The sequence below is a fragment of the Apodemus sylvaticus genome, chromosome 6 (genome assembly GCF_947179515.1).
Source record: "Apodemus sylvaticus chromosome 6, mApoSyl1.1, whole genome shotgun sequence".
NCBI lineage: Eukaryota > Metazoa > Chordata > Mammalia > Rodentia > Muridae > Apodemus > Apodemus sylvaticus.
Window position 1 is genome coordinate 133,052,270 of NC_067477.1, and position 23,634 is coordinate 133,075,903.

Below are 23,634 nucleotides of genomic sequence, written 5' to 3' on the forward strand. Positions count from 1 at the left end.
ATCTACCAGCATCCACTTCCGTGTTACAGGTAAGTGCTTTGGTTGCTTGTTGCAAACATATCCTACAACTTGAGTTTTGTTCTCAGTGGCTATGCCTTGGTGTAGTAAATTAAAAGGTGTTACTCTAGTGGATCAAGCAATGAGCTCACGGCTTTTTATTGTTACTAAAAGCGCCTTCCAGGCCAGAGCCCAGCTAATTAGTCCAGTTTCTGCAACATACTGCATGCTCAAGGGCCGTGCTATTTGTAGTCTCAGTCACCGTGAGGGGAGGGTGGACACGGATGTTTTATGGTACATTTATGGATTTGACAGATAACAACGCAGTATCAAAACATGAAAGGGAATTCATCCCATTAGCCACCTCTGAGTTCAAGGCTAGCCTTGTCTGTCTGCTGTAGTAACAGACAGGCAGGGATGCACAGTGGGACTGACTGGTCAGAGCAAGCAGCAGCGCGCAGCTGCTTCGTTACAAAGGTTTCACTGTGACCAATGACAAGAGACACTATTGCAGGCTGTGAGGAGGAACTGGCTTGCGTTTTCAAGAGTACATTAAACAAGAACAAGTAGCGGATTCCTCTACACTGAGTTGCTCTACAGAAAACCCTGAGGTGTTGGGCACCCAGACAAGGCAGTGGAGACAACGGGAGCTACTCCTGGGATGGGTTCAATCCCAGAATCCAGACAAAGTGGAAGGAGACATCTAACACCACAGAGTCCTCTGAACACGCACCACACACACATACACACACACACACTTTTTTTTTAGTTTACTGTCTAATCAAAGCTCTCGAGTGTGGCTGATCATCTCATCCCTTGAGGCCTGGGGAATCTCTGAGGCCAGCCTTTCAGCAGTTTCCGGGGACTTAGAAATGTGTTGTACACTTGTCAATGATTAAACAACTGTGTCATTGGAGGATCAAGGACTGCTTGCCTATAGTAAAACACTTGAACTTGCAGTGCTCAGCTCCTGCTCCCCCTTCTTCTGGAAGTGCTTGCAAGGACACTAAACCACATTCTTCTCTTGAAATGGGTCAAAGGACTTGAGCGAGCGTGCATACAGAGCTTGGCCACGCGGTGCTGTCTGTCTGTCTGGAGACGGCCTGAGCTGTGGTAGATGAGGGTCCCCGCCTCCAGAGCCAGGTCTGTGGATCTGTAGGAAGACACCTTCAAACAAAACGGACAGCCAGTTTCTCCTTAGAGAGTTCAAGATCATTTTTATACCTAGCTAAAGGACATGTTATGCTTCAACCATTATGAAACAGACACCAGCACTATACCCATTTCTCCAATAACTGGCTCAGTGGCAGAGGGTCTGCATTGTAGGATCACAATTGTCCAGCTCCAAAAGTCATCAGAGTCCCAAGGTGGACTTCTATTCCATTGGCTGACAATTTCCCACAGTTCCTCCTAAGCCTCCAAGCACTGTTCTGTTTTCTGCTTCTGTGAACATAGGTTCCTTCTAAGTGGAACCACATGATATTTGTCTTGGATGCGGTTATTTTTCCCTCCCCAAGGTCCATCCATCCTGTAGTATGTGTCAGACTTTGTTTCCCCTTTCAGGGGATAATGTCACCTGTGTGTTCATTTCACATTCTGTTTGCCCATCTCTGGGTCACCTCCATCATTTGTAGTTTTGTGAATATTACTGTAGGCAGTTGGTACCCACACAAACAAGTAGCATCTTACAGTGCTTGGAACCCTGCCTCTTGTCCCCAGTCTCCTCCTCCATGTACTGTTAACTAGCTGAGTCAGCCACCCGGTATAAAGATAATTTTTACACACACACACACCTCCTTCCAACCCCCTTTACTAAACTTTACCCTTTCTTGGCTGGACAAAGTCCAGCCATGATTATTTATAAACCATTCAAAGCTCATTAACAAACTACAGCGCTCAGCAAGCCACCTTTCCACCTCTGTACCTGCTGGAAAACACCGGGGAAGCACAAGGTAGACATGGATGAGGACAAAGCCAAGAGAGATTCCATCCAGATGAGTTTGAAGGGATGCCGGACAAATAACGGGTTTGTCCAAAATGAAGACATTCCGGAGCAGGACCCAGACCCAGGCTCCAGGGACACCCCACAGCCCAATGCTGTGAGTATCCCTGCTCCAGAGGAGCCTCACCTAAAGGTGGTGCGGCCCTATGCGGGGATGCCCAAGGAGGTGCTCTTCCAGTTCTCCAGCCAGGCTCGCTACCGGCTCCCCCGGGAGATCCTCTTCTGGCTCACTGTGGCTTCCGTGTTCCTGCTTATTGGAGCCACCATAGCCATCATTGTCATCTCTCCAAAATGCCTCGACTGGTGGCAGGCAGGACCCATATACCAGATCTACCCGAGGTCTTTTAAGGACAGTGACAATGATGGGAATGGAGACCTGAAAGGTGTGTATTCGGCACTCAGGACCAACCAGTGGAGGGTGGTTTGTGGCCCCACCCCCAGCGTCCTCAAAACTACTCTGCCTGGTTTGTGTGGTAAGCAGGATGGCTGGCACCCACTTCCCGGGGAGTTAATTCTCGCACCATGCTGTAAAAGCCCGCAAGACTTGCTCTTGGTGCAAGGCGATGTGCTGAAGGATTTAGAGCCAAGGGGTGATTTAATCTCTTGCCCACTAAACCCATGCATATATTCATTGACTCGTCAATCCTAAAATCCGATTTTGTAACTCCATGTTTCATCTGAGACTGGCTCTCCGGCCAGTCTAGCAGTCTCTCACAGCTTGTCTAGCTGAGAGTTTATTAATAAATACATCCATGTTAGACAAATGTGGTGTTGGCAGAAGGGGAAGACTGTCCTCAAGTTTCAGTCCTGAGAGAGAAAAGGCTGGAAACCCAATGGGGTGCTAGTTGTTGTCTAATAAAGGATTTTCCACAGCAATGGTCATATTGATAGAAAAATAGAACCAAAATTTTGTATTTTTTAAAATTAAGCTACAAGTTTTATATGTAATTTCTTATCCTTATAATTGAATGCTTCATCAGTCATACTAAGATTGAAATTGTGCTACACAGTGGGTGTAAATAACTGGATTGCCGGATAGAGTCGCCATGGTTTAGGACACAATGGAGCTGGGTACTATGCCTCTGTTTAGCCCTTGGGAGGCTGAGGAAGGAAGATTGTCAGGAGTTCCAGGACAGCTGGGCTAAAATCAGAGCACGTGCGCGCGCGCACACACATACACACACACACACACACACACAGAGAGAGAGAGAGAGAGAGAGAGAGAGAATATTTAAAAAGGGAGTGCAGTAAGAAGAAATAAACTAGGAAAGAAATTCTTTTCTTGCAATGTTTAGTAGTGAAAGGCTTGTTTGTGTACTCTGCCCGGTCAGAGCTGCCACCCTCACTAATTAGGCTTTATCTTCTGCCCTAATCACGGTCCCTTGCTGCTTTGAACAGTTATGGTCTCCTGCGAGTTCTTGTTGCCTCTCTTACTCAACAAATATTGGCAAAATTGGATTTTGACAATCCAGAAGAGGGATACACTTCTGCCTCCTGGGCCTGCCTCTCTAGCCTGTTCCTAGGTGGCTTCCAAGTTCCCACAAACATGCAGATTCCAGAAAAGCTCTGCTTTTTCCTTGGGGAATAGTTGCTTCCTGTTATTCAGTAGGTTCTGCTCCTTGATTGAGCTCAAGGATTCTAATATTCTGAAGAAATCACCCCAGGTTTTGGTTTTAGTGTTGTCTCCTAGCTCTCCAAAGGTGGGACTGGGATCACTCAGTCCCTTGGAGGTGTGTCGGCCCCGCCCCAGCTGCCCCGCCCTCAGCTGCGCCAGCCATCTTCCTCCGTTGTTCCTTGTACTGGAGCCTCTACTCTGCCCTGGGCTCCCTGCGTGCTCAGCCCTGTGCTTGCTTCTGGTTTAAGTGGGAATATTTCTGTCACCAGCTGTTGCTCTGAAATGTTACCGCCAACTGTAAAGAAAACGACTGAGCAGCCTGCTACAGCAGAATGGCCTAGATCCTGTGGTGCTGGAGCTATTAGAGCCTGGGCCCGGGCAGCCCTACAAGCAGGCTGAGCCACCATTCACAGCAGGCCAGTTAGACCCTCCTGAGTGAGAGAGAAAAGCAGAGACTGACTAAAGTCTTTAGTTCAGTTCTTGACGTGAGATGTAGGCTGGAGTAAAAGGCAAGAGAAATGCACTGCAAAGCAGTCCTGGCCAAGGCGTGGCCATCTCTAGTTGACACAGTACTGCCCGCCCCGGTCATCCTGGGGCTCTGGCGGGTGCGCTGACAAGCTCCGCCTCTGGCTGGCACCAGGCTTCAGGCTTTTCCTTCTCTCAACAGGAGGTTCTGGGGGGAAATCCTAATTCCTGAAGGACATTTGTTTCAATAGTCTGATAACCAAAGAGTGTCTCTAGAGTGTCTTCCCTGCTACCAGGAAGGTGCTGCCAGGGTCAGGTGACTTTGTGCTTTGGTCTTCTTGACCTGCTTGCTTACGTGTGGCATGCTTTAGGTACGCTCACGGAAACACAGAGAAAAATACTGACTCGAGGCTTCGAATCTGCACTTAGATCATGATCTAGAAGCCACAGCAGCTGTCGTCCTAGAAGGTTCCACATACAGGACTTACCTTCCATAGTTCCCCCGGCAAGCCTAAGAGCTCTGGTGTATGGCCTCTTGCCTTTCTACATAAGTGAACAAGGACCAGTTGCTGTAAAGACAGCCCGAGAGAACATGGAACCTGGCAAATACTGGCACACACCTGCCCTGCCCCTCAGTATTACAGTTCTGCCTGATTCCTCTATGAACTATGGTACTAGCTCTCACTGTTTGCTTGGTTGCCTATTCATTGCCCGTGCTGGAGCCCACTTTCCCTGTGACACTCCAGCCCACAACTTGGCTCATCAGCTCCTCCACCCCGGACAGTCAGCATAACACGCTGGTCCATAGGCTCCTCGCCCTGACAACTCTTCTCCAGTCCAGGTACTGACCCATTCCCGCCTCCTTATATTCTTTTGTTTTGTTTTGGTTTTTTGTTTTGGTTTTTGGATTTGTTTTTTTCAAGACAGGGTTTCTCTGTATAGCCCTGGCTGTCCTGGAACTCACTCTGTAGACCAGGCTGGCCTCGAACTCAGAAATCTGCCTGCCTCTGCCTCCCAAATGCTGGAATTAACGGCGTGCTCCACCACCGCCCAGCTTATATATATATATATATATATATATATATATATATATATATTTAATATTTATTTTATTTATATAAGCACACTGTAGCTGTCTTCAGACACTCCAGAAGAGAGCGTCAGATCCCATTACAGATGGTTGTGAGCCACCATATGGTTGCTGGGAATTGAACTCAGGATCTTTGGAAGAGCAGTCGGTGCTCTTAACAGCTGAGCCACCTCTCCAGCCCTCCTCCTCATATTTCTATAGCAACACATGCAAGGTTATTTGTTTTCCAAGGTGAAATTGATTTTAATAATATATTTTGCTTAGTGCAATGTTTTTTTCTGTATCAATAGATCAGTATAAAATACTAGTGACATATATTAAATTATTTCTCTTTGTACCAGGTGTTAAGAGTCTGGTGTGTAGCCGGGCCCTGGTGGCACACGCCTTTAATCCCAGCACTTGGGAGGCAGAGGCAGGAGGAGTTAGAGGCCAGCCTGGTCTACAGAGTGAGTTCCAAGACAACCAGGGCTACACAGAGCAACCCTGTCTCGGAAAACCAAAAAAAAAAAAAAAAAAAAAAAAAAAAGGAGTCTGGTGTGTGCCTTCTTCCCTCTAGCACATCCCAACCCATGAGACACACTGTAGCTGCTGAGGAGCCACAGGTGCACAGGTGGCAAGTTGCCTTGGTCTGGGCCACTGCTTTTCAGACATTTATCCTAATCCCAGAACGGGGGAGGGGGGGGCAGAAGCAGGTAGAGGTCTGTGAGTTCCAGGCCAGCCTGATGTTAGGTGATGCAGAAGGAGGCAAACGCATGTGGGTCCTGAGTGCTCAAGGCTGCCTGCTCCTCTAGCCTCCGTCCCTTTACCCCTTTCCTCTTTTCATTGTGGATATGTGAATTCACCTGAGTATTGAAAATATTTGTTTTCATTGGAAAAAAAAAAACCCAATGTGCTGTTCCTTTGAAGCAGTGATTGTGAGACGCAGGCTTCCACTAACGTATTTATTTACACACACACACACCCCATTTTATTTTTAATCCTTTAAATAGAAAACCAAAGAGGTGTTTGTTCACGGCCTTGGCCCTTCCTTCAGGTATTCAAGAGAAGCTGGACTACATCACTGCTCTAAACGTAAAGACCATTTGGATCACTTCCTTTTACAAATCATCGTTGAGAGACTTTAGATATGCTGTTGAGGATTTCAAAGAAATTGACCCTATTTTTGGAACAATGAAAGATTTTGAGAATTTGGTTGCTGCCATCCATGACAAAGGTAAATGGGACAAGGGATGGGGACAAAAAAGCAAGTAGAGATGTCACTCCTCCTGAAGTGGGAGTTTGGGGGAACAGGAAAGAAGGCAGAGAGCGTCACCCCTCCCAGTCACATGTAACCATCTCCTTCACTGGCATTCTTCTAACACATTCTGTTCCTAACATTTGATATGTTTTTACTCATTAGGTTTAAAATTAATAATTGATTTCATACCAAACCACACCAGTGACAAACATCCTTGGTTCCAATCGAGTAGGACACGGAGCGGGAAATATACTGATTACTACATCTGGCACAACTGTACCCATGCCAATGGTGTAACCACCCCTCCCAACAACTGGGTAAGGAGCAGACAGCAAGCGGGCAGCTCTAGACTCACTGAACTGGACAGGTGTGAAGCCTTTTAAGTTGGAAATCATCGAAGGAATTAGTTTGGAAATAGACAATGCTAGTTAGAAATAGGCAAAAACCCAAATGGCTTTTAGGTCCCTGACGTCATTGTTGAGCTGCTGGGTTCTAGTACGTGGTCCATCCTCACTAGCATCTCCTTCTCTTCTGCCCTTCCTTCCTACCTCGTCCAGCATAGGTCTCCTGGACAAAGATAGGAAAATAACAGTCTTCTTTTTTTCTATCTTTCCGCACTCTCCAGAGCCCTTTGCCTCTTTGACTTTTTGACCACCCTGCTGGACAATATCATAAATAAACACGGTCTTTCATTACTTTCTCTCCCCTGACCTTCGGTACCTGAGTCTGGGCGCGTCCTGTAGTCATCATCCCCACGGGAACTGAGCCATGCCCTTGTCTTGGGAGGCTGGCTGAGTCCACGTGACCAGCGTGGTCTCATTCTCCACCTTCCGGCTGCCTCCTTCCCACCCAGCATCCTTAGCAGCAGACACTGCTCAGAGATGGTAGAAGCCGTCCTTCCTCTTCCTTGCTCCTTCCGTAAGAGACTCCGTCCTTACAGAGATTTAGCAAATAAGAACCTAAGACATGCGTTTAAACCCGAGTTTTAGTTTTAGTGAGTGATCTTTTAGTATAAAATATTGTCTGCAACATGTTCTATATCTGCGTGTTCAACCTACTGCAAATAAAAATATATATATTTGAAAAACATTTAGGAAGGGGTTGAGATGGTTGCAGACCATTAGCCGATCACCAGTCCTGAAAATGCAGTGATCTATCATGGCTTACACTTAGCACTTACATTGTGTTAGGTGGTAAAATTAATACAGAAATTACATGAAACCTAAAAGACAATTGTGAGAGTTATATGCAAATACTCCATTTTTTACACAAGACTCTTGAAAACCTGCTAATTTGATGTCTGCCAGGGTCCTACCAACCCCCACAGCGAGCGATTCTGAAGGATCGCTCTAACAAGATGCCATCTCATCCGCTGGCCCTGAAACTCAGATTTGCTAGACACTTTAGTCCACCAGGCAAGGCTGCCCTGTCTCAGGCGCAATCCTCCTGCTCGGGTCTGTTTCTCTCCTGCTTCTCCCAAGTCATTTATTCTAGACCCTAGCCCCACTGGCGCCTCCCCTTTCTCATGCTGACCTCTGCTGGTCCTTGGGCGGGAGCTTTCCACCTCAGCACGCATGCGCCATGACCATGTGACTGCCCTCTCTGTGACCACTCATCCACCAATGGCTATGCAGGATCCACTCAGGGCATCGGGTGGCACATCCTGGCAGTGTGCCCCCACAGTCTGCTTTTAAATCTTAAAGCCGACACCTCGAACCAGGCCATTGCTCGACTGCAGCACAAGGCAGCTGCTCCCTCGGCCACTGCTTTTCCTGTCCTTCCATCAGCTTCCGCTTGTAGGCAAGGCTGATTTCCTGGGGTGAAAAGTTAACACAGAACCTGGAGAGGTGGCTCAGCAGTTAGGAGCACTGGCTGCTCTCCCAGAGGGCTTGGGTTTAGTTCGCGACATATACACTGGGTAGTATACAGCCGCCTGTAACTTTGGTCCTAGGGTATCTGACATTGTCTCTAGGTTCCTTGGCCATAACATATGACATATATACATATGACCATGAATTTCACATACATAAAAATAACTCTTAAAAAGTTAGCATGCACAATATATATATATATATATATATATATATATATATATATATATATATATATATATATGTTTGTAATGCTATGATGTATATGATGTAATACTACTTAGCAGTTCAATGAACTACTTGTCCATTTTTGCAGCTGGAGAGATGGCTCAGCTGTCCAGAGCACTGGCTGCTCTTCCAGAGTACCTGGATCCAATCCCTCACACCCCGTGGCAGCTCAAAACTATGTATAGTTCCTGTCCCAGAGGATCTGAAGCCCTCTTCCAGTTTCTGTGAACACCAGACACACACAGGGTGCACAGACATGCATGTAGACAAAATACCCATGTACATAAAATAAATAAGTTAAAAATTATTCTAAAGAAGCTCCTATTATCCCATGTATATGAAGTTCTAGATAATAGAAGCTAATCTATAGAGTCAGGAAGCTGAGTATTTACTTATATTTTTATTTAAACTTTTTATTGAATTTGTTTGTTATTTATGTGGGGTAGGAGGGCAGGAAGCTGGCATTCATGTACCATGGCACACACGCAGAAGTTGACGGGCAGCTCGTAGGAGTCACGTGTCCCTTCCTACCATGTGGGGCTTAGGGCTTTGCTTCGCTTATACAAAGCATGCTATTAATAGTTGATTTTTTTATCCCTTCTAAAACTGGCTTTTATTTCTCATTTTTGGAAGGAACTGTCCTGTTGTTTTGGATAGCCATGCTTCACATATTCTCCTGTTGCATGTTACTGTATGCATTGTACCTATATGTAATATGTATGTGTACTATGTATATGTACTAGGTAGATATTGCATGGTTACCTTCAGTTGAACTGCTTTCAGCTTTATCTCTAATCATGTCATAAGCGTGCTTATTAACCTGCTTTGAGGCTTGGGAGCAAAGCTTTCTTGCATTAAGTAGATGAGACTTCCATGCAGATGTTGTGTTCTTCTGTTGGTTAAATTGTAATTTTTGCCATTCAGGTGGATATGGAAATCCACCTGAAAGTTAAGTTCTTAACTTTCCATTTATCTAATTGCCAGTGATTCTGTAAGTGAGGGACATAGCAATTATGGAGTTGCTGATGTTGGGCATCTCACACAATGCCTCGCTTGGCTGCCATTTCTGTGATGTGCTTCCTTCTGGTCTCCTCACTTCTCTTCAGGTCGTTTACCTGTGACCCTTTGTTGGCTAGACATAAAGTCAATACGTCATCTTGAGTCATGTTCAGGTGGCCCACCCAGTGAACTGATGAAGGTTTCCTTGAAAGACAGAAGCCACTACTCACTGTGGCCAGTTGCCATGGAAATGCAGACCCCATGTGACTATGTCTTCCCATTAAAAAGAAAAGGATTTAGGTGGAGAAACACCACCACCACCACACTTCCTCCCATGTTTTCCAGTCACTCTTTATCAAGACATGAACAAAAGGCCTGAGATAGAACCCAAGACACTCTCGTGGTTAAGGCTGTACTAAGGCAGACTGACCAGAGACGAGAGACAAGCATCCAACAAGAAATCTTCCCTCTGCTCTGTTCTAGAAAGAAGATATCAGTCATAGTGTCAAACACACCGAATCCTGGTGCCTCAAGTCACTAGACTTTAGTTTCAGAAGACTAGCAGAGTTTTAAGTGATTGCATCTTATACAAACTCTTGGGGACTAATTATTTTATAACTCTGGACTTATGTTTCTCTGTTTCTCTGTCTCTCTGTCTCTCTCTGTCTCTCTGTCTCTGTCTCTCTGTCTCTCTCTGACTCTCTGTCTCTGTCTCTCTCTGTCTCTTTGTCTCTCTCTGTCTCTCTGTCTCTCTCTCATCTGCTTCATATACAGGAGTCTTGAACCTGGGCAGCAGACTCAAGAAAGTACAGTAGGAATGCCTATTCCCTAACTTGGTCTTGTCTTGGGCTTGAGAACATTAGCTGGTGCTGTGGTTGTTAGGAAAGGTGATTGCTTGATAAATACTCTCTAACCACTGTTGTGGAGTGTTCGGGTGGCAGTTGGGGGTGTTGATTTAACTTAGGGCTCTCCCTAGAAAGACAGCTGTAAACATTTATGCATCTTCCTTGTAGACCAGGATGCAGAGGTCATGTGTTTGTGGACAAGGCCAGTGTAGGAATGACTGAGCTAATCTGTGTGTCCTTCTGTCTGTTTGCTAGCTGAGTGTGTATGGAAACTCTAGCTGGCACTTTGACGAAGTACGAAAGCAATGTTATTTTCACCAGTTTTTGAAAGAGCAACCAGATTTAAATTTCCGAAATCCCGCTGTTCAAGAGGAAATAAAGGTAAGTGTGAACACCCACATACTTCTCGATTAGTGGGAACCTGAATGAGTGTGAACACCCTCATAGACTTCTCTAATAGTGGGAACCTGAGTGAGTATGAACACCCTCACAGACTTCTCCAATAGTGGGATCCTAAGTGGTTATTTGAACGGCTCTATGTTGAATTAAGGTCTGTGTGAGCAAAATCAAAGCAAGTTATTAAATTCTCAGATTAAGGTATCAAATGAAATGTAAATATTTAGTGGTTCCTTCCTTCATCTAACACAGAGTACTCTAGGGAACGGGGCACGGGGACCTACACTGGAGAGGCTCTTTGGCTGGTATGGGCAGGTGGGTGAGAAGAGGCTTCAGGAGCTGGTCCCCGTGGGCCTTTGGCTGTCCTTTGACTTTCTCAGATCTTCGGCCTATGAACACAGCTGGTGGTGATATCACGTTTGTTCGCATGGTGAGATAAGCTATGCACAGAGCTTCCGTATCCACTCTGTAAATACGGCCTGATTACTCGCACTGAGCAGGGCCCTGTCCTGAGCATTGAAAATATGACAGTGTCTGGAATTTCAAGGGGACAATGACACTACTGCATCCATGACACTATAGGTGATGCTCAATGCTCTCTCACGGAAGGGACATTGGCATATCAGGAGAACCAGCTCTTCCATGGAAGGGGATGCCCGTGCTCCAGATACTGTTCAGTTAAGCTGAAATGAGAGAAATGGAGCCTGTGAGTGAGAGGTCTAGGCAGAGAGAGAGAGATGGAGAGAGAGAGTGTGTGAGAGAGACAGAGACAGACAGACAGACAGACAGACGGAGGCAGAGACAGAGAGAGACAGAGAGAGGAGAGGTAAAACTCCCAAGTTCAATTTGGGATTTCAGATAATGAGTAATGCAACTTGGGGGATATACCTGCTACAAACCCATCTGTTGGTTACGTGAGATTAGAATTTAACTCTCTGGCCCGCATGTTAACTGGCAACCTCACTTGGGAGCCGGCAACACTGAAGGGTAAGAGGCAGGGAGTCAGTGTACGTGGTGCAGGCTGCTCAGATCTGCACGCCTGCTCCGGGTTCCGGGTGCCACCACAGTGGGCTCCCAGCAGAGGGGTCCTTACTCTCAGTTCAGGAAACCATCCCTCAGTGCTGCTGTGGGGTAGAGTACACAGGAATTTAGGGGAGCTGGGGAGTCCTCGGAGGGAAGCTGTTGGGGAAGAGAGTACAGAACAGAAAGCTGTAGGCAATTCTGAGCGAAGACCAACTGTCCATAAGCTCCAGTCTTTATTTCTGCACCTTTAATTCTGTTCCATTCTCCTACATATCAGCTTCTGTTTCAGGACCACTGTCTGGTAAATTTTGTCATAAGTTTTGAAATCAAGAAGTATGATTCTGCCAAGTGTGGTGGCACACGCCTTTAATCCCAGCTCTAGGGAGGCAGAGGCAGGAGGATCTCTGTGAGTTTGAGGTCAGTTTGGTGAGTTCCAGGACAGCCAGGGATACAAAATGAGATGCTATCTAACAAACAAACAAACAAACAAACAATCATTAGCCCAACTTTGTTTTAGGTAATTCTTGACTGTACTGAGTTCTTTGCATTTCCATATGATTTTTGGGGGTGGATAATTCAAGACAGGGCTTCTCTGTGTAACCCTGGCTGTCCTGGAACCCACTCTGTAGACCTGGCTGGCCTCGAACTCAGAAACCTTCCTGCCTCTGCCTCCCAAGTGCTGGGATTAAAGGTGTGCACCACCACCGCCCGGCTCCATATGAATTTTTGTAGCAGCATCTCAACTTGCGCAAAGAAGCCTGCTGGCTTTTTTATAAAGGCTATATCACATTGGTAGCTCATTTTTGAGGAGTAGTCATATCTTCATATCAAACATTCCATTTACAAACATAGTATTACTTTCTCTTTATTTAAGTGTTCTCTAATTTACTTCTACAACGTTTTATAGTTTCAGGAAAAAGGGCCTTGCTTCTATTTTTTCTTCCTCTTTCTTCCTTCCCTCCTCCCTTTATCCACTAGCTTCCCATCCATCCTTCCCTCCCTCTCTTCCTGTCATCTGTCTGTCTTCCTTCTCTTTTTTTCTTTCTTCTTTCTTCTCTTTCTTAAATCTTTATAGTTTCTCTCATTCTAGACAAGTCCTTTACCACTGAGCTACGTCCCATCTTTCTGGATTTCTTTTTAGATATTTGTTCCTGTGGACTCCTTAGGCATAGGGGCATTTTGACATGTGTGAGGATTCAGTGTCTCGCTTAGAAGTCTGTTCTGGAAGCAGGCACCTTGAATCAGAGCAGTCTTGCTTCAGTAGCATTGGCAGGACGTAGTGTTAGTTAGTTGACTAAGGGTTAGTTTTCATATTGGTGCTGTGGACTCTCTTCAGTTACCAAAGTTCATTGATCTCTCCCTGCTCCTGCCCATACTTATTTGTCACTTACTGTGAGACAGACTGTTTACCTAGCTCTGTTGAAGCACATAAGCTATCATAGAGAATGAGCCTTCACCTTCACAGGTGAACTGGCACTTCTCGAGGATTCAAACCTTGGTTTGGGGACTTGTGTTCACCATTGTGACAACAGCCCTGGGCCAGTGTTGGGACACTCTTGCTCTCTGTGCAATTCTCTTTACTGGCAGTTAGAGCTCATAACTATGTCACCAGCCAGTGCCCTTCACCCTTCGTGACTATCTTTCTTTACTGACCGGGATGGCTGTCTGGAAATGTTTAAGTAATTCTTGTATATTTTAATACAAGGTGCTGGCAGATTTATTAATGATTCTTTGACTATCTTGGCTGTTCTCTTGCAGGCATCCAGGCAGTGAGGTCTGTGAGTAGAATCCTTACTAACTAGTCCACCAGAATGGAAGCCCTTCTGTCTGGGTCACTACTCCTTGGCCACAGGTTAAACATTATTTGGAAGGCGAGTCAGGAGTTACCATTAGGAGTAAATATGAAATGCTCCTCAGGGCCCCAGGAGCAGACCTTTCTCAGGAAGGTGCTCTCTGAGCTCCTCCTGTTCCTACCCGCAGCACTTGTCTGTGCGGGGAGCTGAGCACGTTAATCATTTGCCACTGAGATGATTAGCAGTGAGGAGGCATCAGGGTGGACTTCTGTTCACAGAGCAACCTGAGCCTCTGCAGCCCGAGCCTGATTTCCCCTGGCTGTCATCAGCTTTCAGGATTGCCCCCACGTCAGGCTGCTATGACAGTGTGACACAGGCATCTTCCAACATAGAATACTTTCTTTCTTCTCTATTTGCTCTCTTTCTCTCCCAGTGGCTGTCAGGACTTGGCTTGTGGCCTGAACTCAGGGACTGAGTGTTTCCACCTTGAGAAGTTAGAAGGCTCCAGAGGAGCTGGTGATTTACATTAGAGACTTGTGATTTGTCTGCTTTCAATACTTTGGTTTCTAGTCCCCCATACTTGATGGATGAGAAAACAGAGCAAGGTACCATGAGCCGGGGGAGCCAGGACATCTAGCAAGAGACCCTGATTGCCTTGCCCCTGTCTGGACTCAGAGTGACTATGACCAGTAGGATGGGAAGCCTGAGCCCTGGAGGGAACACTCCTGGGGAGGAAATGGTTCTTAGCTGTGGGGGCTAAGAAGCTAAGGGCACTCCCCGCTCAACATTAGAACTCATAGCTAAAGGTGGACTCTGCTCTGCCCATAGTGAGCACAGAACTGCCAGAGATAAACATTTAAATTTTAAAAAAAGTTCTTTTACTACCTGCCTTAAATGCCGGCCTCAGGGCTTGTTGATAGCAGTTAAGTAAGATTGCACTACTGGGTGCCAGGCACTTCATTTTCCTTATGCACTCCTCTGACGGTGTGGCATGCCAGCTGTGGACTAGGACACGGCAGCCTCTGATATATGTGTGGCATGCTGGCTGTGGGCTAGGAGGAAGTGGGTGGGAGACAGACATGTGTTATAGCTGTCAAGGTGTTTTTATTCCAGAGGAGAGATAGACAACAGAACAGAAAACATAGTGTGATGACAGAAAGAAGTGGGCAAACAGATACCCAAGCTGGGCACGGAGCAAAGGGCTGGGCAGTTGTGAGAAGGCATTTAACACTAAGTGGTTGGGCTGGAGCAAGCCAAGTGAAGTAGTACTGGGGGGAGAGGGCATGTGGCTCCAACAGAGGGAAGGCACGAATCCTGTACTTTTGGAGTGCTGGCAGACAACCTCTGTGGGTGGGATGGGCAGTACTCAGAAGGCCGTGTGATTCAGTTAGTCTAAGTGACCTGTGACTCAGTTAGACTAAGTGACCTGGGGGTCAAGTTCCGAGCAGCCCTGAAAGTCCTGGCAAAAACCCAAGCCTAAATGTCCTCAGATACAGAAATGCTTTTTGATTTGCATTTTTAAACAATCACTCTGGTTTTAGAGAAGGGGTGGGAGGAGGGCAGCCTGTGGGCAGCATTCAAAGTGCAGTGATGTCAGAAGGAATCTTGGAAGTCTTTGGCCTGTAAGGGTAGGCAGGGAGGTCAGAGAACTCACCAGGACTTAGAGAGGCGTCTAGAAGGACCCAGGTTTAGATACGTACCCTGAGGTGGGAAGGTGTTGTTTTGGTGCTCTGAAATGGAAGATGAGAAGGGAGAGGGTATGTGGAGTCTGTAGCATTGGAACTCTGGGAGACTCAAGTTCCCAGTGGATACTTACATTTATAAGGACACGGGTACTGGGGAAAATGTGCTCTAAAGATGAAAACTTAGGATTTGTTGACATAGGAATAGGATCTCCAGAGCTCAGGAAGGTAACGTGGAGAGAAGCAGACTAGCTGAGAGGAGCAAGGAGCGGATTGTCTTAGCATGGGGGGAGGCCTAGGTGTTGGCGGACTCTCCAATTAAAAAGAAAGAAAAAAAAAAAGCCAGGCAGTAGAGTCACGTACTGTACCTTTGATCCCAGGACTCGGGAGGCAGTGGCGGGTGGAGCTGTGAGTTCAAGGTCAGCCTGGTCTACAGAGCAAGTTCTAGGACAGCCAGGGCTACACAGAGAAATCAAAGACACTGGTGAGCTGTCTAAGCAGGTGCAAACACTTGCCACGAAACTCTGTCGCCTGAGTTCTATCCCCAGATCCCATGTAAGGATGAGAAGACAAAAGTGTCTCCACAAAGTTGTCTTCTGGCCTCCACTTCCATGCTGTGGAATACCCTTGCCCTCCCCGTAATAGCAACGTACAGCGTAAAGAAGGAAGCCGGTGTTGCAAGCAGCAAAGGGTTGCATATGGCTCCAGTTTGAGACCCACTGCTTACTAAGCTTATGACCTTGGCACCGGTACACCATCTCCCTCAGCCTGCTCCCTCACTCATAAAACAGGAACAACAATGGTGCCTTGCCCATGGGACTTAATGGTTAATTAAATGACTTAATCTCTTTAAAGCATTTAGGACAGGGTTTTATACACACACACACACACACACACACACACACATATATACACATACATACACCTTTTAAGACAGTCAATACAACGATATTGTTGGGAAAAAAAATAAATGATCAGTTTTGAAGATAGAACCTCTTAGAGGTCTGTAGAAGGAAACATTAACCAAGTGAGGTTTTAAAGGCTGAGTAGAGCTTGGTCACCAGTTTTCGTGGTGCAGAGATGTGTTACTGTCTCAGGCTGGACTGGCGGAAATATCCTACGTACTCAGGCAAAGCTCCTGCAAAGCAGGTGCTCTTCTAATGATGGAGGATGCATGAGTCTTATAGATGCTATAGTGTAGGTAGCTGGACTACAGAGCCACTGGACTGCTTCTGCAACCTGATCTTCCTTATCTTCTTGTTCCCTGAAGAGTCAGAAAATATCATTTTTCTATATTTCTGGACAACAGTAGGGAGCTTTTTGTTCTATTGCCTGTGAAGCAGAGGGTATTGTTTTCTTGTACTTGTGAAACATCTACTCCTCATCCCTTACTGAGATAGGTTCCCAAGGCTAATGTCATTTTAAGGAGACATGTCACGTATCATTAGATATAAGAGCAGAGCCACAGGGCTGAAGAGATTGTTCAGTGGTTAGGAGCACTGGCTGCTATTCTAGACATCCTGAGTTCAATTCCCACACCCACATGGTGGCTCACAACCAACGGTTACTGTAGCTCCATGAGATCTGATGCATGATATATGCAGACAAAACACCCATAGACATAAAATACATTAAAAAATCTTTTTTAAGCCGGGCAGTGGTGGCGCACGCCTATAGTCCCAGCACTCTGGGAGGCAGAGGCAGGCGAATTTCTGAGTTCAAGGCCAGTCTGGTCTACAGAGTGAGTTCCAGGACAGCCAGGGCTACACAGAGAAACCCTGTCCCACTGCAGCCTTCTTTATTTTTTTTTAAATTTTTTTTAAAGATTTGTTTATTATATGTAAGAACACTGTTGCTTTCTTCAGACACTCCAGAAGAGGGTGTCAGTTCTCATTACGGATGGTTGTGAGCCACCATGTGGTTGCTGGGAATTGAACTCAGGACCTTTTGGAAGAGCAGTCAGTGCTCTTAACCACTGAGCCATCTCTCCAGCCCCCACTGCAGCTTTCTTAAGAAAAAAAGCAAAGAAAAGAAGAGAAGAGAGAAAGGCCTTCAATGTTAGCTAGGTGAGCCTGGGACACAGAGTGAGACTCTGTCTCCCAAACCGAGCAGCCAACCAACCATGAACCAGATAAGCAGACAGCAGCACAGGCCAGCATCCTTGATTTGGGCGTTGTGAATGTTGGCTCGGTGGCTCGGAGTAGTGGTGTTTGACAGAGAAAAGGTGCCTGGCGGAAGCTTTGTCTACTTTTGCCAGCGTTATCCACCCTGTCGCCCCATCATTAACCAGTCTCCCTTTCTTTCTCCGTGGATGTGTCTATTGTGGACATTTCACATAAAGGAAATTATTCAATATTTATTCCTTGTATTTAGCAAAAATGCTTCTAAGATTCGTGTGTGTCCCAGAATGCACCAGTAAATCCTTCTTCTCTGCGGCCAGCTAATGTTCATCATGTGATGGAATTGCCATCAGGGTAGTGTTCCCTAGCAACCCTGCTACCATGAACATTCAGTTCTGTCCCAGACCCAGCACCTGGCACTGAGAGAACCAATTATGGAATTAGACTGTGAGGGTCTGTGTGTGACAACATGTGTTTTGTATGTAGAACTACATGTCTTCTGATGGTTCCTCTGTTAATGTCCTAGCTACAGTTTTTATCTACAAACTATATGTAATCAAGTGTTTTGTTTCTTCATGTTCAGGAAATAATAAAGTTCTGGCTCTCAAATGGTGTTGATGGGTTTAGTTTCGATGCAGTTAAGTTTCTTCTGGAAGCGAAGGATCTGAGAAATGAAATCCAAGTGAATACATCCCAAATACCGGTAAAGTCTTATTTTAAACTTTTTTCCCTTATCTGAAAATGTTATCAGCGTGTTTTCTGGATTTGAACTTTTAAAATTTTGTTATCTAAAAATTATCCATATATGTGTTTGTGCACATGAGTGCAGGTGTCCACAGAAGCTAGAAGAGGGTGTGGGGTTCCCCTGAGGCTAACTGGATGGGCACCAGGAGCTAAGCATGTCCTCTGCAAGAGCAGTGAGCAGTCTTTACCCCTGAGCTGTCCCTCCAACCCTGTCATCTCTGTTTCAGTCTAAGATGCCAGTTACAAGGGCGAGCTTGCCCACTTGCGGGACATGCTGTGAAGAACTTCCTTCCTGCATCTGGGACTCTTTGCAGAGCCAGGGATCCATTGAGAATCTTTCTTCAGTGAGGGTGTTGGGGACGCAGTATGGACTGACAGAGTTTGCTCACTAAGATTGCTTTTCTCTTGTTTCACTTGGGCTCAAAGGTAGAGGCCCCAGTTTCCTGGGACTTTGCTAGGTGCTCAAGGCCAGTCAGAACAAGGGAATTAGCCCTGGGTATTACCGTGTTTCATCGAGGTCTCTCAACATCCAGACAAGAGTGGCTTCATGATTTCCATTTGGGATTTAGGGTTATGAAAGCCCAAAGCAAACCCACTCGTTGACTAAGCTGTGCTCCTTGAGGTGCTGCACTCTTGATCCTCCCCTGAAGCCCACCCTGTGGCAGAAGGAGTTCACAACTACCTTATTCCTCTGGCTGACCACTCTTCTGTAGTCACCCTAGTTCCTCCGGTCAAGCAGATAGTAGTCCCTATATGTACTCCAAAATGTTGGAGTTGTGCTGTGTGTTACGGGACAGAATGTTACATTGACCAAGTTACAGCAGCGTGTGGCTGCTCCCATGAATCTTAGCAGCACATTGTATGCCTGAAGACAATCTAAAGTTGCTTGTCTAGTAGATGCTCTTAATAAAGCCAAATAGGTAAAGTGAATTCCACAGAGTGTTTTATTATTGGCTTCTACCCTTTGTCCTGAACTGCTGTATGCATTTTTATTACTCATTAATTAATCAGCTACCTACCTACTTATTTACCCACTACCTACCTACTTACCTAATTAAAGAGCAATTGATTGTAAGATGACATCATTAAGCAAAGGTAAGAATTAAGCCCATTTATTATTATTATTAATTACTACTACTACTACTACTACTACTACTACTACTACTACTAGCATTATACTTTTTTTGCTCACAACTTCTGGTAAGGTGGAAAAATGAAGACAACAGGCAGTATTAGCCATTTTTCTCAAAGAGCACTAGTTGTCTCTTGGAGAGAGACCTTGCTGACTGTAATGTAATATAAGCATCAGTCTTCGAGGCAACTCTAGGATCTGCGATGTTAGGAAAACGCCAGGGTTAAAACACCTCCCTCCCCATCCAACCCTTTCAACGTCAGAGGTGAAGTTCACCTACTCAAAGAGAGCTCACTGAGCAGGCCACATGACAGGCTGGGGCGGCTTAGCCAGTCTGCGTCCATCCCAGGCCCTTAGCTCACGTGAGCTGTAGTCTTTTGACTCTTCCAGTGTAGGAACGACTACTAGGCTTGATCGGTCGGTGGTTGGAACACTGCGATGCCTAACAGTAGCCATGAAAGCTGGAGGCAGCAAGGAAACAAAGTTAAATGAGGACATCTTGTAAGCAGTAGAGTTGTGCAGCCAGCCCTGCCTTCATCCAGAATGTCTGCAGCATTTATGCAGTTATATTTACAGGGATTTTCTAATTAAAGTTTTGGTATTTGGTAAAATTTAGTATGTTAAAATGGGTGATAGAGAAACACTTACTGTTCATTAGATTTTTTTTTTTAAAAAAATTATTTATTTTTATTTTCTGTCCACTGGTGTTTTAGCCTGCATGTATGTTGGGAAGGTGTCAGATCATGGAGTTATAGACAGTTGCGAGCTGCCGTATGAGTGCGGGGAATTGAACCTGGGTCCTCTAGATGAGCAGTCAATGCTCTTAACTGTTAAGTCATCCCTTCTGACCCTGCTCACTAATTTTTTTTAAAGTTACCAATATAAGAACTAATGCAATATTAAGGACTGTAAGTATCTGTCACCCACAAGCCTCTTGGGCACCAAAGTTTCTAGGACTACCACTGAGCAAGTATCTCTTAGTTCATGTGGTCCCGGCCTGTGTAGGTGTGAAATGGTGCTAATATCATGCTGTCCTGCTTTCCCAAGGACACCGTAACCCGCTACTCAGAGCTGTACCACGACTTCACCACTACTCAGGTGGGAATGCATGACATCGTCCGAGACTTCCGGCAGACCATGAACCAGTACAGCAGGGAGCCTGGCAGATACCGGTAACTGTAGGCCCAAGTTATATCCTAAAGAGACCTGCATAACTATGATTGCACTTTATTATTGTTGTTGGGTTGTGTGTGTGTGTGTGTGTGTACATGATGTGTGTGTATCAGGGCATGTGTGCCATGGTGCACATGTGCAGGTCATAGAGTAACCTTGTGGTTCTTTATTTCTACATTCTGTGAGTTTTGTTCACAGGAGTAAAGTGCCTGCAGAGTCAGGAAAAGGGTGCTAATCCCCTGGAGGAGGAGTTACAGGGGGTCGCATACCTGGAGGAGGAGTTACAGGGGGTCGCATACCTGGGATGGGGCCTGGGATGGGAACTTGGACCCCCTTTAAGAACACTTCGCATTTGTAACTGCTGGGCAATTTCTCCAGCCCTGTGAACTGTTATTTTCCCCATTGTTGTGGGGATTCTGTTTCTTGGACAGTGTGGGCTCCAACACTCCAACTGGACTGTTGACAGACCCCAGTGGTCAGCACAGCTGTGAGGTCAGGGAGCTGAGGTCCTGCTCTGTTGCTTGGTGACCTTGGGTTGTCTGTTGGCAAAAATGGGTGTCACAAATAGAGTAATAGTGACAAGCTTTAGAGGACTGTGGAGACCAGATTAGGCAATGTATGTAACTCATTTACAATAGTATCTGGCATGCAAGAAACTGTGAAGTTTGAAGTTAAGAATCTCTACTATGAAAATCTAAAGATTCTGGGGGCATTTTGAATTTCTAACTTTGGAGTAGAAACTCTGAGGCAGTTAAATAAAGCTCTATAGAGCTATTCTAAGAATGTAAAAATTTTACAAAAATTGGAAATATAGCTGGTCTTAAGGATCCTGGAAAAAGGATATCACTTTGTATCACTAGGTAGCTAATTGACAGACTGGGCGAGAGCATATAAGAACTCGCTCGCTTTGGAGAAGGCACTGGACTCAGGGAACAACGGCAGAGGTAGGAGGGAGCCGGCACACACTGACTGTGGAGCTCAGGGGCCAGAGACAGGCAGAGATCTCTGAGTCTGTGGCCAGCCTGGTCTACAGAGAGGGTTCCAGAACAGCCAGGGCTACACAGAGACTCTGTCTTAAGAAGAAGTAGAGCAAAAAGTAGGAAGAGGAGGAGGAGAAAGAGGAGGAGGAGGAGGAGGAGGAGGAGGAAGAGGAGGAGGAGGAGGAGACTGGCTTCCCATCTGTGTGCCACCTCAGCTATCGAATGCAGCACTGAAGGGGACAGTTCAGGTGACTTGACTGTATCTTCCTAAATGTTTTTCAGAGTACATATTGATGATAAGGGGAAACCTTGTTACTGAAGCTATAGACTGGAGATTCTAAGTGTATGGAAATGTCCAAAGAAGGTCTTTTTTTTTTTTTTATATACAGTTGAAATTTACTTTTATTCTTAACTCCAAGAAAACCAATATGTAGTCCAAAGAAGGTCTTAAGATGTTAGAGTTTTAGTCGGGTGTTGAAAGCAGAGAGCAGTATTGTTGGAGAACCAAGTTCTGCATTTGTGTGCTGCTCTCTGGAGAGCCCCATCTAATTATGCATGTGACTCCCTTACTGAAAGTATTAATACATGCATACAATGCTGTGTATATGTGTGTGTATTTGTATATGTATGTATATATATGTGTATATATATATAATTTTGATTATATCTAACCCCACTCTTCCATTAGCTCTCCCAGAGCTATTCTCCATATCCCACCCCTCCCAACTTTATGTCCTCTGAGTCCACTATATGCCGCTCATATACACTTGTGAATGAGGGAGCATCTACTGGACTGTGGTCAGCATACCAGGAACAGAACCACACCCTTAAAGAAAGTGGACTCTCCTTCCCCTCCCAGCCATCAAGTGTCAGTGGCTTCTTAGTTAGGGCTAGGTGGGCTCAGGCTGGATCCTTTTCCCTCCATGCTGGAAAGTTGACTGGCTCCCTCCTGTGTCAGCATCATAGCCTCTGAGAGACTGTATGTGCGCTGTCGTATCCAGGAGGTGCTGGCTTGCCTCAGTCCTCCAGGGCTTCTGATTCTTCCGATCTTTCTGTCCCCTCACCTGTGATGGTCCCTGAGCCTTGCAGAGATGTGTGACACAGATGTCCCCTTTGTGGCTGAAACTCCACAAACACGAAATCTCTGAAGGTTCCCCTCTTGTCTCTGCACTAACTGCCCCTGTACAAAGCTGCTGAACTCTGACAAGGTCTGAGACTGCACTGATCTGTGAGGGGCCCCCACATTTTATCCACGGCAAGCTCTAAGTGGCTGCTGAGTTGTTCCCACTCTTTTGTTGGCAGTCGAAGACAGCAAAGTTTGCCAACTCTTCTAGGTTCATGGGGACCGAAGCCTCGGCCGAGAACATTGAGAAGACCATGATGTACTATGGCTTGCCGTTTATCCAGGAAGCGGACTTCCCTTTCAACAAGTACTTCACCACACTAGACACTCTGTCTGGGCATACTGTATATGAAGTTATCACATCCTGGATGGAAAACATGCCCGCAGGAAGATGGCCCAATTGGATGGTAAGCCTCGTGCGCAGCACACAGCGTCTGTCACACTTTCTGAACAGTCACCTCTACTGTGATTGTGCACCTTTTTTTCTAAGTGATCTTACTTAGTGTGAGTGTTACATCTGTCCTAGCTTCTGACTGGGCTTGTCTTAGTTAGGGTTTCTATTGCTGTGACAAAACACCATGACCAAAAAGTAAATTGGGGAGGAAAGGGAGAAATTTGGTTTATACTTTGTACTGTCATCCATCACTGAAGGAAGTCAGGACAGGAAGTCAGATAGGGCAGGAACCTGGAGGCAGGGGCTGAAGCAGAGGCCATGGAGGGATGCTGCTTACTGGCTTGCTGCCTATGGCTTGCTCAGATTGCTTTGGTATAGAACCCAGGACCACCAGCCCAGGGATGGCACAACCCACACAGAAAGGACTGGGACCTCCTTCATCAATTATTAATTAGGACAATGCCCTACAAGCTTGTCTACAGCCCAGTCTTATGGTGACACTTTCTTAAGAAGGTTCTCTCCTCTCAGATGACTGAAACTTGTACCAGTTGATGTGAAACTGTCCAGCTCAGGGCTCTTATAACAAAGGGTAGAACATTATCCACACAACTAGATCAGTGCTTAATGAGCATTTATCTGTGCTCACTAAACTTGGCCAGGGATGGCTATCAAACCATAATTTTATCCCCCATCCCACAGTTTATGATCCCAGTAAAGACAGGTCT

At 45.9% G+C, this 23,634-nt stretch overlaps 1 protein-coding gene across 1 annotated transcript in view; it reads left to right on the plus strand.

Annotated features, from left to right (window-relative positions):
- Window positions 1-1,933: 1,933 nt before the first annotated feature.
- Slc3a1 (solute carrier family 3 member 1) overlaps window positions 1,934-23,634 on the plus strand; it is a 30,376-nt gene continuing 8,675 nt past the window's right edge. The window contains exons 1-7 of the mRNA XM_052186504.1: window positions 1,934-2,382; window positions 6,203-6,382; window positions 6,569-6,723; window positions 10,605-10,730; window positions 17,947-18,066; window positions 20,287-20,411; window positions 22,727-22,922. Of these exons, the coding sequence (XP_052042464.1) occupies window positions 1,956-2,382; window positions 6,203-6,382; window positions 6,569-6,723; window positions 10,605-10,730; window positions 17,947-18,066; window positions 20,287-20,411; window positions 22,727-22,922 (1,329 nt within the window). The 5' untranslated portion in view covers window positions 1,934-1,955. The remainder of the gene's footprint in view (window positions 2,383-6,202; window positions 6,383-6,568; window positions 6,724-10,604; window positions 10,731-17,946; window positions 18,067-20,286; window positions 20,412-22,726; window positions 22,923-23,634) is intronic.